The sequence below is a fragment of the Malus domestica genome, chromosome 07, assembly GCF_042453785.1.
Source record: "Malus domestica chromosome 07, GDT2T_hap1".
NCBI classification, from domain to species: Eukaryota; Viridiplantae; Streptophyta; class Magnoliopsida; order Rosales; family Rosaceae; genus Malus; species Malus domestica.
This window is the reverse complement of record NC_091667.1, coordinates 35,934,401-35,952,224: the sequence shown is the minus strand read 5'-3', so window position 1 is coordinate 35,952,224 and position 17,824 is coordinate 35,934,401. Positions and strand designations below refer to the sequence as shown.

General features: G+C 38.7%; 4 protein-coding genes and 1 non-coding gene across 6 annotated transcripts; 4 read left to right on the top strand and 1 right to left on the bottom strand.

Moving 5' to 3' along the window:
* The first annotated feature begins 7,667 nt into the window (after positions 1 to 7,667).
* On the top strand, positions 7,668 to 8,805 carry HD16 (homeobox-leucine zipper protein ATHB-12-like). Its single transcript, NM_001294356.1, has 2 exons — positions 7,668 to 8,120; positions 8,360 to 8,805. Exons 1-2 carry the CDS (start codon positions 7,758 to 7,760, stop codon positions 8,690 to 8,692), a joined length of 696 nt encoding a protein of 231 aa, NP_001281285.1. The 5' UTR covers positions 7,668 to 7,757; the 3' UTR covers positions 8,693 to 8,805.
* A 585-nt stretch (positions 8,806 to 9,390) lies between these two features.
* On the top strand, positions 9,391 to 9,470 carry TRNAL-UAG (transfer RNA leucine (anticodon UAG)). The gene has a single exon. It is a non-coding gene; the product is annotated as a tRNA-Leu (tRNA).
* Positions 9,471 to 9,586: 116 nt separating this feature from the next.
* LOC103439925 (pyridoxal reductase, chloroplastic) lies at positions 9,587 to 11,957 on the top strand. 2 transcript variants are annotated; one of them, XM_008378568.4, is made up of 8 exons: positions 9,587 to 9,848; positions 9,924 to 10,152; positions 10,598 to 10,691; positions 10,779 to 10,902; positions 10,997 to 11,098; positions 11,199 to 11,350; positions 11,423 to 11,516; positions 11,613 to 11,957. In XM_008378568.4, the coding sequence occupies exons 1-8, from the start codon at positions 9,732 to 9,734 to the stop codon at positions 11,796 to 11,798; spliced, it is 1,098 nt and encodes a 365-aa protein (XP_008376790.1). In that variant the 5' UTR covers positions 9,587 to 9,731; the 3' UTR covers positions 11,799 to 11,957. The 2 variants fall into 2 exon arrangements, with proteins under 2 accessions (XP_008376790.1, XP_008376791.1); XM_008378569.4 differs by having other exon boundaries at positions 9,595 to 9,848; positions 9,917 to 10,152.
* On the bottom strand, positions 11,929 to 13,781 carry LOC103439924 (ubiquitin-ribosomal protein eL40 fusion protein). Its single transcript, XM_008378567.4, has 5 exons — positions 13,420 to 13,781; positions 13,209 to 13,295; positions 12,739 to 12,841; positions 12,278 to 12,344; positions 11,929 to 12,169 (listed from the first exon to the last, which is right to left on the bottom strand). Exons 1-5 carry the CDS (start codon positions 13,520 to 13,522, stop codon positions 12,143 to 12,145), a joined length of 387 nt encoding a protein of 128 aa, XP_008376789.1. The 5' UTR covers positions 13,523 to 13,781; the 3' UTR covers positions 11,929 to 12,142.
* A 909-nt stretch (positions 13,782 to 14,690) lies between these two features.
* Positions 14,691 to 17,187, top strand: LOC103439926 (probable 6-phosphogluconolactonase 2). The gene is made up of 3 exons (XM_008378572.4): positions 14,691 to 15,221; positions 16,209 to 16,344; positions 16,449 to 17,187. The coding sequence occupies exons 1-3, from the start codon at positions 14,818 to 14,820 to the stop codon at positions 16,911 to 16,913; spliced, it is 1,005 nt and encodes a 334-aa protein (XP_008376794.1). The 5' UTR covers positions 14,691 to 14,817; the 3' UTR covers positions 16,914 to 17,187.
* Positions 17,188 to 17,824: the final 637 nt, after the last annotated feature.

Sequence of the window (17,824 nt, the reverse complement as noted above, 5' to 3'; positions counted from 1 at the left end):
TACAATCTCCGTCTAGGAAATTCCCATCCTGAGATTGCGGGAGGATGTTAACAATAATATGGGTTTGTTATGAGCTTATGATTCAATGGTTAGATAGAGTGACAAATGTCAATAGATTGTGAGTTGAGTATGTGGCTTAGTTAGTAAGCTACTAAATCTGTTATATAACTAGTGTGTGTAACTATTGTTGTGTGTTGGTTAATAAAACAGTATATTCTTTCTCTCTCTCTAAATCTCTACTTCTCTCTATCTCTTTCTTTCTTCTTCTGCAAGATACAGTAAGTTCTTCATACTTTACATATATATGTGTACGCACTCTGATCGGTGCCGATATATCTTCACGGCAATTTCATCCACGATACAAATAAGATTCGAATCCATATGTCTTCCACTAAAAGCATGTATCAAGGCATTATTCAGTGGAACAAATAATATAGTCAGATCAGTAGAATATTAATTAGTAAAGCTGCTGAGAAGGGTGGAGAATGGAGATGAATATTATCTTATACTGAACTGATACTGTGAATACAGCTCTACAAACTCCACCCGCCGCCCACTACCACTACAACTAAAGTAATTAACAGTTATTCATTTTGTGATCGGGTAAAGGATCCAGATTATCCAATAGATTAAAACCCTAATTTCAATTGATCTTAAAAAATAAAAAAATAAAAACCCTAGGGAGTTTAACCCTAGCTAAGGCCAAAGACAAGTACGCAGATTGGAATTTAGGGTTGTGCTCATCATGACAAAAGATCTATTCAATGATGAACAAGAAGGAAAAGACCGAAAGAAATTCACAAACAGTCTTAATGTTGAAAGACATGAATCATAAGTCAAAAGCAAATGATTGATTTTTTTTTCTTTCTTTTTTCATACCTGCAGTACGATCAAACTAAGCCCGCATCATCATTGAACTAATCTGTCAAAATAAGCAGAAAAAATGGGGTTTAGTCGAAATTCAATCACCTGAAGATCCATCGATCATCGGGGATCCAGTTTCGATCATCTCCACGGGGCATCGGGATTGGTGAACTAAATTTATATGAAGAGAGATGTTTGGCAAATTAGATGGAAGCAGTAATTGAGGGGAATGAAGCCTGATCCAAGAAATTACCGACTTAGGTAATCTTGTACCAAACAACATTCCCCTCAAAGTTACCAGCTTCCTTCGTGATACATAAACTCCAATATGATCATCTTCATCTCTTATACAGCTGGTGTTCTTCACTTATTTGGATCGCGTTACTCCAAATGAAACAAAAGGGGAGAGAGTACTTTTACTTCTTGAATGAAAAGTATTATTAGGTCCCAGGAAATATTGGGGTTGGTGGTACGTCATAATTAAATACATGATTACTCACAAATATAATCATTTGGTTTACTTTACGAGAAAGAAAAGAAAAAGAAAGAAAGGGCTGCACATTGAAAGAGTTGGTGCATGGGCCCGGTACTAGTCGATCATGTTGGTTTCTCTGGAACCAGCTGTAAGGTTTGGGCAATTGGGGTGGGCATGCTTATGTTTATACATAAGTTTAGAGCTAGGCACACACTCACATGTAAATAATACATATATAAGAAATGGAGTGGGGACAATTATGTTGAAATGTCCCACATTGACCGTATTAATAACAAAATAAGAGTTTAAATACCATAATCATACTCCAACCAATACCGAGGTCTTTTGTGATAAAACCCCACACATGACGGATTGTGCATGTGGTAATTATCAAGTTGGGGACAATATCGGTGTTGTTGAAAGTGGGTCGTATGGCCTGTCTCTCTGATAATTCTACATGGTATCAGAGCCAAAGAGCGGGCCCGTACTGTACTGCCACGTGATGGGTGGGTCCCCTTGGCCCCGAGCGATGATGGTGGGTCCCTTGGCCCTGCGTGTAAGGTGAGTCCCCTTGGCTCCACGTGGTTGTCGATGTGTGGATCTCCCACGTGTGACCCACTAATCGGGTCCCACATGAGGGGGCGTGTTGAAATGTCCCACATTGACCGTATCAATGACAAAATAAGAGTTTAAATACCATAATCCTACTCCAACCAATACCGATGCCTTTTGTGATAAAACCCCACACCTGATGGATTGTAATATCGGTGTTGTTGAAAGTTTGTAATATCGGTGTTGTTGAAAGTGGGTCGTATGACCTGTCTCTCTGATAATTCTACAACTTATACGTTTATATGATAAGTCAAAAGTATTAAGTTTCTCGTTGAATACGATTTTGAACCAAATTATTATAGTTAGCAGACTCATTGTGTGGTTTAGTTAAAATATTCGTCTCTTCACTGTAAATATATTATTTGTATTGAAAAAAATTGAGTCAACGACTATTGTGAAATCTTCATCTTATTATGATATCATCTTTAACTTCTTCAGTTATTATTATTTTTACCTAGTGTGATAAGTATAACATGAAAATTGAAGAAAATACTCTAAGCCAAAATTCAATAGCAATATGATTCACCATTAAGAAAACCTCAACAGCCCTAACATATGTGTTCGTAGTTTACCACAACCCTAGCTGGGAATTTAATATAAAAGAAAATTGGAAATTTCTCAAGAAAGTACCAAAATCCAAACATTGTCCTCAAAACTTAAAATGCCGGTTGGGGACAGAAATCGATGAAATTCGGCCTAATGCTCATATATCAGAGCAAAGCACTAAATCTTATTCCTGGCGTCATGTTTGGGGATAGAAATCAAATGAAATTTGGTCCAATATGTCCATATATCTGAGCGAAGCACCAAGTCTTATTCGTGACGACATTCTTCAACACATCATATCCTTCTTCGAACCTTGAGAAGCGGTTCAAACGAGCATATTATAAAAAAAAGGTGGAAATACGTATGGAAGTTGAATTCCAACATTGACTTGCATCACTTCTGCTACTACATACCTAAGTTGGAAAGGGCAATTCTCTTTCGAGATTTCATAAATAGGTTCCTTCTTACTTGTGAGGCTGATATAATTGACCCTGTCAATAAGACCATTGCGTATTGGATTGAAGCTGTATGAGTGTGAAATGTTCAGGTTGTTTCTTTCCATCTTGAAATGTTCAGGTTGTTTCTTTCCATCTTCCGTGATAACCTTACATAATTTCTATGTTGTTAAGATGTCTAATGTATTTTATTACATTGATCAATCAGAAAGTTGCTCTATATCAAATGAGGATGTTGTGCCTCCTTGTACCTTTTCGCATCTAAAGGTGGTCGAAGTTATTAGTTTTAAGGGAGAGATTATGAGACGCAACGGGCAGTAAAGGGTTTGCTAAATGAAGGGTTGGTCTTGGAGAAGTTATTCATTAGACTCTCTTCGCGTGCATATGAAAAGAAGACTTACTGGGAAGAATTCTTTTCTAAGCTTCCCAAACCATTGGAAGATTGTGAAATTGTGAAATTGTGGTTTGTTCGTATGATTGAGCATGTTGGATTTCAGAGAAGCTTGAAGAAGTCAACAGCAAATTTGGGTTAACCTTATGAGGGCTATTTTAAAGCCCCATTTTTTTTCCATCAAAGGTAAATTTCATTACCAACACGACAAATATAAATAACAAGAGATCAAATTACAAGTCAAGCACAAAATAAAAAAATAACCTTCCATACAAAATAAAGCGCAAACAGACAATTGGGCTCAGAAAGAAAACCTAAAAAACAAAACAGCCCAAAGCCGCCTGCACCTCAACCGTCATCAAAGCACCGGAATCCTCCACCATGCACCACCATTCCCAGCAAATACCAAAGATCCAACCAACCGACGCCCCAGAAGTGGTGGAAAAGAAAGCGCCAGCCGTCCTCCATCAAGCACCATTTCATTTATGTATGGTTATTCTAATGTGTTGCACTATTGCTAAGTTTAAAAGTTTAAAAGTGTTCCTCAGTTAGAAAAGCACATGGCACACGGAGGTGTTTTATAAAAGACATGGTTATATGTTAACACTTTGTACTGTCTTTTAACGTTAAAGATATTTTTATTCTAAAAAGTCAATCCTGGTATAATTCACTTACAACACATTTTTGTCTCTTTAATTAAAACTAAAAATTTTCAAATCATTTTCATTAATTTTTCTTGTTTTTATTGAAAAATTCAGTATGCTTTTAATAACTAAAAATTACTTTCAGATTGCTAAAAGTGTTCATGCTAGTGTTTAATAGAAAAAGTTAAAAAGTAAATGTTGGCTGAAAAAGGTACTTAAAATACTTTATTGAAAAATCAGCTGCTGTGTGCTTCTTTGAAATGCTTGATTGGAGGAGCACCTGCTGTTTACTTGAAAATTGTGCGATGCGGCTGACATTTCAAACATAATTGGAAATTGGGTTTGGTGATATAAAACATATGGTTTATAGAGCTTAGGGCCATTTATAGCTTGAGGAGCAAGGTAATGAATCCAAACTTAATAGTCAATCTGTACGGGCTCGTTTGGTGGCTGAATGAGATTATGCCTTAAGAATTGGATCGATAGGGATATGTAAGATATGACTTTAATTTATGTATTAATATAGATTAAATAACTCATTCTATTGTAAATGTCATGTCCTCTCACATTTTGACTCAACAAACAAATTATTGGATTCAAATCCATTTTAGCTTATCACAATCTATCCCAACCAGACCACCTAATAGACCTTACATGTTACGAAGGAAAGGCGAACTGTTGATGTTGAAACCATGCAACAACGACAGCGATTCAATCCCTTCTTCCTAATGATTAGAGAGCCAAACAAGTCATCACCTCTAGATTTTTATCCCCCAAAGTTTTGCTCGCACACTTGGCACGAATCGCTCGCCGAAACTTGTCCTCGCAAAGCACCTAAACACCAAAGGCCAACTAAGGATATTTGACAAGTTAAAACAGTATGAATTTGGGAAGGTTATCCACGTTACATGTACACCAAACTTACCGGGACGACAAGAAATGCTAATCATGGTCGTTTAAAGACAAATGACGGTGTCGTTTTCAGAAGCAAAGTTTGGTGAGGAGGGAATGAAAGCTTTAATCTTCGTTATGCTTATCCTAGTCCTCCAGTCCTGGCACGAAAGGCAGCCAAGTAACTTGGATTTGGACAACAAAGTTTTGTCCCAGCTTGCTCAATACCTACAGCCGGCACTCCATTCTTATGTGGAATCTCAATGAGCTTGCTCAATACTTCGAGGACATGGATGAAACCATTAGTTCCGCCAAGAAGGAGAGTGTTGTCTATGGACAGCTTTTGGCAACAAAATGCATAAGTTCTCTCATGAGCTAATCACTTTTAAATTTGGAATCTAATGAAAACAGAAGTTCGTCTTACTATTTAAGGCTTGTTTATGATGTTATGTAAAAAAAATTTGTTAGCGCTTTTGCGAGTGCCCTTTGAATCATAACGTTTTTATTATCTGAAAGTGTTTTGGACCCTTCTAAGAGTTGATTTAGGATTGCTTATGTTCATACAAGGTTTTGCTAAGTGTTTTTAATTAAAAACACCAAAATTTTTTATTGAAAATTCAAATGCTTTATGAAGTTGGATCTAATAGGTGATTCTTCATATGTGCTTTCAAATAAACATTTTTTGTCAAATTAAGGGGGGTGTAGTCAAACTTTGATTTCATCAAAATCCATAAGAAATTATAGAGTATTAAAATCATTTGAAATCTGTCACCTAAAAGAAGTACATTAAAATCTTCTGAAATCTAAATTGACAACCCCCTTAAGGCTCAAGTTAAAAGAGATTTCAATTGAGAGAAAATACTTTTAGTCCTTTCAAAAGTCGTCTAAACACTTTTACCGGTGCACTTCTCAAATCATTCTGAAAACGCTTTTAACTATTTAAAAAATACTGCATAACACAACCCTTTATTTCTTGCCACAATGTTAATGATAAACTGATAAAGTGCTCCCGTAGCGTGCAAGTGTGACCTAATCCCAAAAGGCTTTGCATAAATTTTAGAGAAGTGAGCACGTCTCATGGAGACTAGATAGGACGCCACACCAACCATGAAACCCTGAAAACGATTTGGACCTAGCCCTATAGAAATGGAAGTATCGAGTAGGAGGACGAAACTAAAAAACATGAATAACAAAACTTTATCTTACTAAACAAGATCGTTCTATAAATCTTAGAACATCATTTTGCTCAATTGTGCACTAAGTTTTTCTTACAAAGATGAAGCTGTATAAAAAATTAGACGCATCGAATAGAAGGATGAAGCTAAACACTAGAAACCAAAAAAAATGGAGGATCGGTGCACACAGCCCCATCGATATGATTGGCTTTTATTGAAAAAAGCATTGGCCTTTGCTTTCTCCTTTTGATTCAACTTGACAATTGAATTGAAATTGGACGTTTTGTTTGTCGGTATTAGGCCACGCAAATTTATCTTCATCTAAAGTAACCATCAACTTATCTCATATGACCATATCCAACTCATACAATATTAACCATATCTTCTTGCCATATGCGCGACCATCGGTTTTCCAGAGACTTGTTAGATATTTTATTATTATTATTATTTAACAATCGATATTATCTACACTAAGGAAACGGATTAGATTTAACCTTAAAATAGGCTAGTAATAATGTGGTTCAAATTCGTCTTTGGCGAGAATTCAACTGAATACCTCTCACTTACCATTGAAGAGGAATACCACTAGATCGTAGTACTAAGTGACGACTCGTTAGATATTTCTGAAAGTTAAGTTTTTTATAGTATGTTTCATCATCTATGTCATCCTGAGTCCTATTACTTTTAATTCCTAATACAAATAATATCTGAGTCATTAAACTTTATGATTGAAGAAATTTTGTTATGTCACTAACTGCTAAGTTACAAATTTATGTTAAACTCAAGAGTCAAGAAAGAAGCATGAGTGCTTGAATTGTTGGGATGTTTCCCTTTGTCAAAAAGCAAAAGGTACATAGAAATCATAATAACAATTGAAATACGCACTGACAGACTGCAAATTTTATGTGTCATGCTAGTCTTTTGATATACGCTCATGCGAGTGCCAATTGATTTTCTAATATTTATAATTTAGAAAAATAAATGATTTCGTGATTGTGAGATTATACAATTTTACCGGTTGTATACAGAAGAGTAACATGCAAGATTTTATCATAATTGAAAATTAATCGTACACTAGTGTTTGTATTATTGAATGTTCATTGTCAAAAAAGCAAAAAGTACATATAATACGAGAATGGCAATTCGGACATGCCTAAACGGACTACAAATCGGCACGTAAACAAGCAACTCAAGTTCAAGTTTATTCTTTACAAACCCTGCAACTGTCTAATGCATGCACTTTTTTCACATTATTTCCACCAGAAGAGAAGCACAATACACAAGCCAAAATTGTGTGTTTGTGTGGGAAAGAAACACATATATGTAACAGTAGTGTTTCTAGAGATGGGGAAGAAAGAAGATAAGAGTGGATTAGAGAGGTCCACAAGCAAGAAATTATGAATTCGACGTGTGTCTTACGTTAGCTAACACCATTGGTTTGGATTACGATCATCCATCAATCAACAACTTTCAAATATAAGAAACAACCGTGTTTATGAGGAGAGATTTTTCAGTGTGCTGTGTTCACGTGAGTGAGAAGATATATTCTTCAACCCTAACTATATATACTACAAGCTCACTTCATTACCAAGATTTCAAAACCACATTCACTTAAAAATTAATAATTAATTTTTCATCTATTGTTGAAAGCATTACAAGTCGATATCAATCAAGCCCAACAAAAAATAATCGAGAACCAAAGTCATGGAGAGGAGTAAAGAGGAGTGCTATGAAGAAGAAAACTTAGATTACGGCATAGAGCCACAGTCTGCGATGAAAAGGAAGAAGAACAAGAGCAAGAACACAAGGCGGTTTAGCGACGAACAAATCAGCTTGTTGGAGTCTATATTCGAAGCAGACTCGAAGCTCGAGCCAAGGAGGAAGGTGCAGTTGGCAAGAGAGCTTGGGCTGCAACCTCGCCAGGTTGCAATATGGTTTCAGAACAGAAGAGCTAGATGGAAGTCCAAACAGATAGAGCAGGATCTCAGAAGTCTCAGAGAAGATTATGACAAGTTAGCATCTCGGTTTGAATCTTTGAAGGAGGAGAAGCAGTCTTTGCTTATGCAGGTAGAGTAACTAACCTTGTTCAACTTCTTACAATCCGAAAATCGAAAAATATACCTGGCTGTGAGAAGCCCATCGTGTTTATAAATAAAATTACAGTTTGACATGCGTGCATAAGCTGTTTTATTTGTCAGATGTGATTTGCAGTTACATGTAAGTAGCCAAACAGTGTTCATGAAAGTGCATTCAAAATTTCTAGCTTAGTAGTCAAAACTAAACATTTTTTGGGTTATTTTTATCAGTTGCAGAAGTTACACGATCTTGTGGGAACATCTCGCGATGGCGCCCCTCCCGAAGATTCTCTCGCAAATCAGACGGCAGATGGATCGAGTTACAAAGAAGGGAATTGTAAGACTAGTGCTCGAGTAAGACTAGAAGAGGCATTGGAGCAGAGAGGAGCCATAGATTCACATACAAGCCATGATGTTGGTGGGGAGTTTGGAGATGAAATACACGATCTTCTGAACATTGGTCAATTGGATGCCTCTCTGACACCTCAAGGATTGCATAGGTTGGATTCAGGCAACATTCTGGTTGATCGTTGTAATTCACACTGGTTAAATTTCTGGACCTGAAATTTCCAACCCCCCCACCCCGCACATAAAAGTTTGGTGTAATTGGTGTGGAATTTTTCTTGTAATCCATGTACTGAGGTCAACTAACAGCTTCTATCGACGTCAAACAGTAACTATGCAGCGTCTTATTCTTCTGAGCTCAATACTTGTCGAGTTGTTACATAATTTGGTTCGCTAATTGTTCATAACAGACTATTTAATGAGAGAAATCCATGCATGAGTGTATGTGTTTGTGTGTGTTGCAGGATCATGAGATTGTTCAAATATGACATGAACGTCTTGCCTTGTACACAAAGATAGGTATTAGGTTTACAAAACACAGTTTTCTAGCCGCACTTAATTGCCAACCAGCAAAATTAACGTTAAAACCAATCCTTTGAATCTTGTATATCCTACGAATCACTACAATGAAGGACTAGTCAAATTACGATTTAGAAGGATTTAAAAAAAAAAAAAAATTAATTATCAAAGTCAGACAAAAACCTTAGAATATACAGAAGTGAATCCAACGAGAGGCAAAAGTTATATGCCCAAGCTTAGTCAAACTGGCTAGAGCAAGGTGCTCCATTAGCGGCATTCCATTCGAATCTTCGTACTGTTGTTTAGATTAAATTAGCGTAACTGTCGCAAGGCAGAGGACACGAATAAAATATCATCATTTGCATAATAATAAACCTAATGAAAAAGTTGATCAAGTGGACAGTTTGGCCGAGTGGTCTAAGGCGCCAGATTTAGGCTCTGGTCCGAAAGGGCGTGGGTTCAAATCCCACAGCTGTCAAAACCTCGATTTGTTATTATTTTTTCATTTTTTTATTTGGGCTTCTCCAGTTGGGCTTTGTGGGCCCATTAGTAATTCACTTTCGCTATCCAAATCCTGACCACATACTTTTGTACATGATCGCGCACTTGTTCCCCTCAATTGTCTTCCCAAAGTGACTTGCAGAGGGTTCGAGGAACAAGATAGATTTAGGAAATCGAATGTATAACGTCGGAAATAAATATTCTTAACCGCTTGAGCTACAATTTTTTTGCGGAATCAATGGCTTGCTTAACCATAAAAGCCACAGCCTACTTCAGCTCCTCTTCAAGTGAGATTTCCCTCCCTTCTTCTCCCTTCAAGCCCCTCAAGCTCCCTCCCTTCTGGCCATGGCAAAAGGTATTTCTCTCTCTCTCTGTCTAGCATTTTGTACATGTACAAAGTGGCTAGCATAAAGCATGCTTTAGCTTGCAGGTGAAGGTGGGCCCACTGAGTGTGTCTCCAATGGGGTTTGGAACTTGGGCATGGGGCAACCAGCTTCTGTGGGGGTACCAGGAATCGATGGACGGTGAGCTCCAACAGACATTCAATCTGGCTGTCGACAACGGCATCAACCTTTTCGACACCGCTGACTCCTACGGCACCGGCAGGTTGAACGGAAAGAGTGAAAAGCTACTTGGGAAGTTCATCCGAGATTATCAAGGTCTGCTCTTGCTATTCTTCTCAATTTTATCACTTAGTTTTGTAGTTGATTGGTGCAGTGCTTTCTAATACTTAAAAGCGCTTCTGATATATCGTTTGGGATACAACATACAAGTCTAATTTCTTGTACAAGTGCTTTTGAGCAAAAGCATATTTTAGAGAAACGAGCCCTTAGGCAACCACCTAGACCTCAAAAGCTTAAGTTGTTAAGGAATAAGCCGACGATGATATCAATTTTACACCCTCCCTTACGTGCAAATGACCAGTAGGGCAGAGACAAACATATAGATGTAGCCTCGCCCTACACTATACAGGGTTACACCCTTCACAGAAAACTTAAGTTGTCAGAGAATGAGCCAACAATGTAGAGATGGGATGAGAATATTTTTCGTGGTTTGACGATGAATGTCTGTTAGCCTAAGCTGTTAAATAACACAAATCTTCAGGGCAGAAGAGAGTGCAGAAGGACATCGTGATTGCTACCAAGTTTGCAGCCTACCCGTGGCGCCTAACCCCAGGGCAGTTCGTGAATGCTTGCAAGTACACTTCTCAAATTCGACTCTTACTTTGCTTGTATTGTGTGGAATAACTCTCCTTTCCCCAAGTTTACTTGACTGCTGTTTCCAGTGCCTCGATTGATCGTATGCAGATCGAACAAATTGGGATAGGACAGTTGCATTGGTCGACTGCAAATTACAATCCTCTGCAAGAAGCAGCGCTTTGGGACGGGTTAGTTGCAATGTATGACAAGGTAAGCAAATGATTTAAAGGCGCCTTGTGCGTTCAGAGATGAATTTTCGAGACTAGCACGAAATGGTCATACTCATAGAGATGGTATCGTGAAGGGTTTGGTTCGTGCTGTCGGGGTCAGCAACTATGGACCGAAGCAGCTTCTAAAGATACACGATTACCTAAAAGCTCGGGGAGTCCCGTTGTGTTCAGCTCAGGTACGCCATTGCTTGTACAAGATATGAAGCCAAACAGTTTCTAATGCACATGCTGGTGCACTGAAACTCTTTAATCTTATAGATAACACCCCGATTCTAGGTGCAATTTTCGTTGTTGAGCGTCGGAGAAGATCAGCTGGAGATCAAGAACATATGTGATTCTCTCGGCATCCGCCTGATTGCTTATAGCCCTCTAGGACTTGGAATGCTTACTGGGAAATATACGCCATCCAATCTACCACGCGGACCTCGGTACGTGGTTTCTTTATCTCTCCTGAACCAAATCAGTACACACTGTTTACAAATGCATCGGTGTTTCTGCAGATCCTTCCTATTCAGGCAAATTCTTCCGGGACTGGAACCCTTGTTGACTTCACTCAAAGAAATTGCACAAAAAAGGAGTAAAACCGTACCGCAAGTAATTCTACGTCTTGTTACCTGTTTCGATGCGGCTTACTTACGGCACAAGTAACGTAATTTGCAAGACTAAGCAAGATTTGAATTCTGTTTGTAGGTTGCTATAAACTGGTGCATTTCCAAGGGGACCATTCCCATACCCGGAGTCAAGACCGTGAAACAAGCGGAAGAAAATCTGGGTGCTCTCGGTTGGCGCCTGAGTTCACAGGAGCTGCTTCAGCTAGAAGATGCTGCGAGGGAGTCCCCTGGGAAGATGATCCAAAACATTTTCCAGACAAGGTGATCCAGAACTTCTCCGAATGTCCTTATGAGGAGATGGAAGGAAAACAATGGCTACTGAAACGCCTTCCATCCGATTCTCGGCACCTTTTGTCTTCAGTAGAATCATAAATTATGAATAACGCAAAAAACAATGGAAGGGAAAATAGTATTCATACACTAATCCATCTTTCATTCAACAAACAAAAATCAAAGTATGCATTAGCCATGTCAACGACTCGATATAGAGAGATTCAAACTTAATGAAAGTCATTTCTCATAATAAGTTCTAACCAAGTTTTAAAAGAAACGGCCCAAGACCTAAATGACCGGAAAAAGACTTGACGTTCCCCTGTCTCGATTCCCAGTCTACTTGATCTTCTTCTTTGGCCTCAGCTGCATTAATAAAAGATAACACGAATAAAGAACAAAACTAAAACGGTAAAGGTTGAGAATGTAGCAGGATCAAACAGACATCGATATTCAATCAACTATATGAAATACCTGGTTGCTGTGTCCACACTTCTTCTTCCTGCAGTTAACTGCACGGGGGTGCAGGCGGGCATAGCACCTGTTCACGAGCATTTATATATGTGAGATACAATGAGAATCAAAGAAAAGCAAAAGAACTCTCAAACTAAAGAAAGTTAGACACTTGATTAAGTCAGGCGAATGGTTTCGGTCTTCTTAAACTAAATCCAATATGACATTGGGATTTGGCAATGTAACTATGTAAGTACTCATCCACATTCTCTTTTCTAAATCCAAATCCTTTTATATAAAAGAACACATAGATTTTGTCTCGAAAGAGTTATATGAGATCAAACGTGAAGATGCTAGCATCCAACAACGTCAAAGTAGCGCAGTGTGTTTAAAATTAGGAGTATAACTAGAGAACTGAAGTAAATCTATATAAGAAAAGCTTAATCAGTTCTTCTACGAGAAACAGTAAAGCGGAAACTTACTTGCGGCAGATCATCTTTTCCTGGTTGTATTTCCTAGCCAATGCCATGAGAGACGGCTCAATAATCCCACCACGAAGCCTCAGAACCAAATGCAGAGTTGATTCTGAGAAAAATCAGATCCAAATAAACTTTCAACCAGCAAAACATAAAAAAACAGCTAGCACCGATGCACAAGTATTAACACACACAAAAAAATTGCCAACGGCGTGAATAAATTAGGCCATCAGCGGGTCCAAAATTGGCCTCGAGCCCTTCAACTATCGCTACTGTCAATTGGGCACTAAACTTCTGAAGGTGAAACACTCCAAACATAATCACATAGCAACAGGAAACATAACTCGCTCGACGAAATCTACAGATTTGGCTACTAAGCTTCTGAAGGTGAAATGATCCAATTAAATTCAATTATTCACAACCAAATATACCCAGCAGTTTCTGAGCAACCAAACAAGGGATACGAAAATGCTAACCTTTCTGGATGTTGTAGTCGGCGAGAGTACGGCCATCCTCAAGCTGCTTCCCGGCAAAAATGAGCCTCTGCTGATCCGGGGGAATACCTACACAATTGAAAACATTTAGCCGGCGAAATCATCACCATCAAAATCGTACTACTTTGAATTCGAGCAAGAAACTTGATCGCTGGAAAAATCCGAGAGATTAGATTACGGGTGGAAGTGTTACCTTCCTTGTCCTGGATCTTGGCCTTGACGTTGTCGATGGTGTCGCTAGACTCCACCTCGAGGGTGATAGTCTTCCCTGTTAGGGTTTTCACGAAGATCTGCATCTTCTCCGGCTCTCTCTCTTCCTCTCCCGCTGTCTGTGTGTATCTCTCTCGGCGGCAACGAGGCGGTTTTGCTCTTCGGTGGTTTATAGTAGGGTTTTTGTTGGTTGATGGGCTTTTCACCAAAAAATGGTGAAGAACAAAATGGGCTTGTGTTTAATAATTTTAAAAAGTGGGCCTCGGCCCGAAATGATTAAAGAATTGTTTGGCACTACTTATACAGAAGAGCTTATGGTAAAATTGCTTTTGTCATAAACATGTAAAAAAAAAAAAATTAAAATTTATAAATAAAAAATCAATCACTTATTGAAAACACATTTATAAATCCTTTTCAATCCTTATCAATCACTTATCTCACAATTTAGGAGAAGTATTTTGAAAGTACTTTTGATCTAGTTTGGTTTTTTATTTTTTAAAAGGGGAACAACTGGTGGCAAGTCATGGTTATCCACCTCTTCCGCGGTCGAAAAGACTCACTAAAGCATTTCAACCTCCCCTGACTGCAAGTTTGGCTTCCACACCAACAACGGGTTTTGCACCCGAGACCTCCAGTTTTTAGTTTGAAGGAAGCCTCACAATTTGTCTTTTACCACTGGGCCACTAGCTCGTAGTTTTTGACCTAGTTTGGTCGATGAAGGTAAGTTTGATTTAGTTTAGGAGTGTGCTTTTAACGTTGTTTGATAGAAAGTGTTTTTGGAACTAAAAAAGGCTTTTTAGGTCAACGTGTGTCATATTCAACATGCTTATAATAAAAAATCGTTCTAAAATGTATAGAAGTTTAAGAGTTTCTTACAAAAACAACTTCAAATAACACTAACTCATATTCACGTATATCGTATCATATTTCTTCTTTTTAAGCGATAGAGTGTGGAAAAATCAAACTCCATGCATGAACAAACATACAAAATTTCAATGTGCTCCGAACTATAGAGTATTACGAATATCTTAACCGTTTAATCTTAATTTTCATAGTTGTTAACAAAAATTTAATAATTAAAAAACTCAAAAGATCTCATACTTCGAAACATCATGAAAATCCTATAAACGCATTAACAACTGAATTACAAGCTTCTCACGCCGCCCGGATCGATTAATGTAGGAGCATATTTTCGGCATCCTTTAAAAAGAAAAAGTGATTCCAACAAAAGCATTTTCTAAATGAAGTACTTCCTACGAAAAGTATCCAACGGGCCCTAACTTATACCCACGAGTTCATTCGGTTTACGCCGAATTCAGTTAACAGTTACCGACAAATTCCCGCCTACCGCACGCCCTACCGTTACTTCTTCACTCACCGTATGACTGTCGGTGCCCGGTCTGCCATTTTCTCAGCCAGTAAGCCCGGGTGCGCAGTGCGCATGGCCTCCATATGCTCCCCGACCCGTCTTTCCCTCTCACTCCGCACGACTCTCTCCTCATTGCGTACATCTCGCGCGCCGGGAATCTCACTCCGATCGTCACCAATATCTCTATCCCTCTCGATTAAACCCGTTCGCTCGAATTTCAAGAACCCAGTTTCCGCATCATCGGCGTCAGCAGATATGGCGGGTCAGTGTCAGAAGAAGGTGGAGAAGTTTCAGACGGAGGAGGAAGTGGCGGTGCGTCTGGCGAAGTACACTGCCGACCTCTCGGCCAAGTTTGAGAAGGAGAGGGGAGCCTTCACCGTCGTTTTGTCCGGCGGCTCTCTCATTTACACGCTCAGGTCAGAAACAAACCATCCTCAAGCGTTTCTCCTTTTTAATAATTTCGGATTGCTTTGTTTCTGCTTATGTATAAGCTTTTATCATGAACATGTAGAAATGTTTGCTCGTAAAGTATGTGCTGTTGGGCCTGCTTTTGTTGTCAGCACTTCTGATAGGAGTGATTTTACCATAAACATGCACAATTTTTTTGTTAATTCAAATGCTTTCTGGAAAAGTACGTGCTTTTGTTGTAAACACTTACGTTAGAACTCAGGAGTGATTTTATCATATACATGTAGAAATATTTATTAATTCACGTGCTTACTCGAAAAGTAGGTGTTGCATAGTGACCAAATTAGTGGCCAACTTGGCATTCACTTTCGGCTAGTAAACTAAACAAAGAAAAGTTTGGTGGACATCATCATGAGTAAAGACACAATGATGATGTTTGTTGAAAAGAAAAAGGAAGGTCATGATGATGTTTGTAAAGGAACTTTGGATTTTTTATTGAATGCTTTTGTATGGATAAAAGGTTGCAGCCGAATGTGGGAGAGGTGGGGGAGCGGCATCAGATGAGAGCCTTACCATTGGATGTATGTGGGATTTGGGTTTGAAAGTTAAAACTCTATTTGTAATCTCCTTTTGATATTAGTGGAATTTCCTCGCCGTTTCGGAATTGAACGTAGGCTTACGCCGAACCAGTATAAATCCTTGTGTCATTTGGATTATTTATCTTATCATATTTTGCCGTTGTAGCTTATTAGTTTCATATTTGACGCTTCCGCACAACAGTACGTGCTTTTGCGCCTGCTGTATGTTCCAATTAAGCACTTCTGCTATCATAAACGTGCAGAATTTTTTGTTAATTCAAGTGCTTGCTCGAAAAGTAAGTGCTTTTAGTTTTTTCTGCCTGTTTATAAGCGTTTTTGGTTGTCCGATAGCATGTTTGATTGTTTTGTTCACTCCTTTTTTATGTTTGTGGGTATTTTGTATGTTTGGATTTACAGGAAATTAGCGGAAGAGCCGTATATGTATATGGTGGAATGGGAGAAATGGCATGTGTTCTGGGTGGATGAGAGAGTGGTGAAAAGAGATCACGCCGACAGTAACTATAAACTTGCTCTTGAAGGTTTACTCTGCAAGGTACAATTTTGTATGCGTTCTTCTGATTGTTGTGTTCAAGCACTAAATTGCTATGTTGCGTGTCAGAGCCATGATTTTGGATTTTGGATTTTGAATTTTGGTAGGTACCGATTCCTCCTGGCCAGGTTTACGCCATTAACGACACACTTTCAGCCGAGGGAGCAGCTGAGGATTACGAAACCTGTCTTAAACATTTGGTTGAGCGCAATGTGATTGCCACTTCAAAAGCTACTGGATTTCCAAAGTTTGATCTCATGCTTCTGGGTATGGGGCCAGATGGACATCTTGCTTCTCTATTCCCTGGCCATCCGCTTTGCAACGAGAAGACGAAATGGGTGACTCACATTACGGACTCGCCAAAACCACCTCCAGAGAGGATTACATATACCTTCCCGGTGATCAACTCCGCTGCGTATAATGCAATGGTGGTGACAGGTGACGATAAAGCTGATGCCGTGCAGAGAGCGCTAGGAAATAGTCAGCATCCTGATACTTTGCCTGTTCAGTCGCTTGCAGCCGAAGACGAGTTAACTTGGTTTTTAGACCAGGGTGCAGCGTCCAAGCTGTAGGAGCAGAATGTCGATGGCTTTGCAATTCGTTGCACTTGCATCCGATGTTTTTACTACATACATGTCGATGTTAACCTGTTTGTGTTCTATAATTTGGGCAGGAATCACTGTGATTCACTGCTTACACAACCTTCTTTGCGGGTTGCTTGAGGCGAAATGAATAAGATAACAACCATATTTCAATAAATTACAAATGGTTGTGTTCTTTGTTTCGCCTCAAGCGGATGCATGGTCGAATAATCAAACAATCCTATTAAAATTTCTCTCATGAAAATGAGCTATAACGCTTTTATTCCGGTTGCGGTTGCATGAAAGTTTTCCTAAATCTAAAGAATCAAGGCAGTTGCGTGTTTGAATCCCCAAAACCTGCAAAATCCTCTCCACCCCAAGCCCAATCAGTCGGGCTACAATGGAAGGAAGCAGAGAATAGTACGGATTGTAATTTCGGATAATAACACGTGATGTGACAAAATTAGTTAAAAATCATATCCGAAATGAAGCTAATATTATTTTTAATGCTAATTGCCCGGACAATTCATTTACGGAGTAGACATGGATGGAGATGCACTCGAACAATTACTATTCATTAAGGTAAAAATTGTTTTATTAATTGTCTTTACCCAATTAACGGACAATTATTGCCTTAGTTAGGTAAAACTTGAAAGTGCTCTTATCAATGAAAGTATCAGCGGGTTATTTACTTGTTTAAGCAAATCTATAGAAATTTATGAAACCAATGCCTGAGTTTGAGCACATGACTAGGAAGGAGCACCCTCCCTCCTTGTCCTTGTAGAGAGTACAGATCCTCTCCGGATCTTAAAAAAGGAAGACTAAGGATTAAATGTTTTGAATCGTTTAAATTTGATCTAACGGTTACAAATAGATGGATCCTCTAAAAGTTATAATAATTG

What these genes read in the sequence shown, in the direction of transcription:
- HD16 (NM_001294356.1), top strand. Translation starts at nt 7,758, where the DNA reads ATGGAGAGGAGTAAAGAGGAGTGCTATGAAGAAGAAAACTTAGATTAC. An exon ending in AGCAGTCTTTGCTTATGCAG is followed by an intron (nt 8,121 to 8,359) that starts GTAGAGTAACTA and finishes TATTTTTATCAG; the next exon opens with TTGCAGAAGTTACACGATCT.
- LOC103439925 (XM_008378568.4), top strand. Translation starts at nt 9,732, where the DNA reads ATGGCTTGCTTAACCATAAAAGCCACAGCCTACTTCAGCTCCTCTTCA. An exon ending in CCTTCTGGCCATGGCAAAAG is followed by an intron (nt 9,849 to 9,923) that starts GTATTTCTCTCT and finishes TTTAGCTTGCAG; the next exon opens with GTGAAGGTGGGCCCACTGAG. An exon ending in TAGTTGCAATGTATGACAAG is followed by an intron (nt 10,903 to 10,996) that starts GTAAGCAAATGA and finishes GGTATCGTGAAG; the next exon opens with GGTTTGGTTCGTGCTGTCGG.
- LOC103439924 (XM_008378567.4), bottom strand. Translation starts at nt 13,522, where the DNA reads ATGCAGATCTTCGTGAAAACCCTAACAGGGAAGACTATCACCCTCGAG. An exon ending in CAAGATCCAGGACAAGGAAG is followed by an intron (nt 13,296 to 13,419) that starts GTAACACTTCCA and finishes TCAATTGTGTAG; the next exon opens with GTATTCCCCCGGATCAGCAG. An exon ending in CGACTACAACATCCAGAAAG is followed by an intron (nt 12,842 to 13,208) that starts GTTAGCATTTTC and finishes GATTTTTCTCAG; the next exon opens with AATCAACTCTGCATTTGGTT.
- LOC103439926 (XM_008378572.4), top strand. Translation starts at nt 14,818, where the DNA reads ATGACTGTCGGTGCCCGGTCTGCCATTTTCTCAGCCAGTAAGCCCGGG. An exon ending in TCTCTCATTTACACGCTCAG is followed by an intron (nt 15,222 to 16,208) that starts GTCAGAAACAAA and finishes TTGGATTTACAG; the next exon opens with GAAATTAGCGGAAGAGCCGT. An exon ending in TTGAAGGTTTACTCTGCAAG is followed by an intron (nt 16,345 to 16,448) that starts GTACAATTTTGT and finishes GAATTTTGGTAG; the next exon opens with GTACCGATTCCTCCTGGCCA.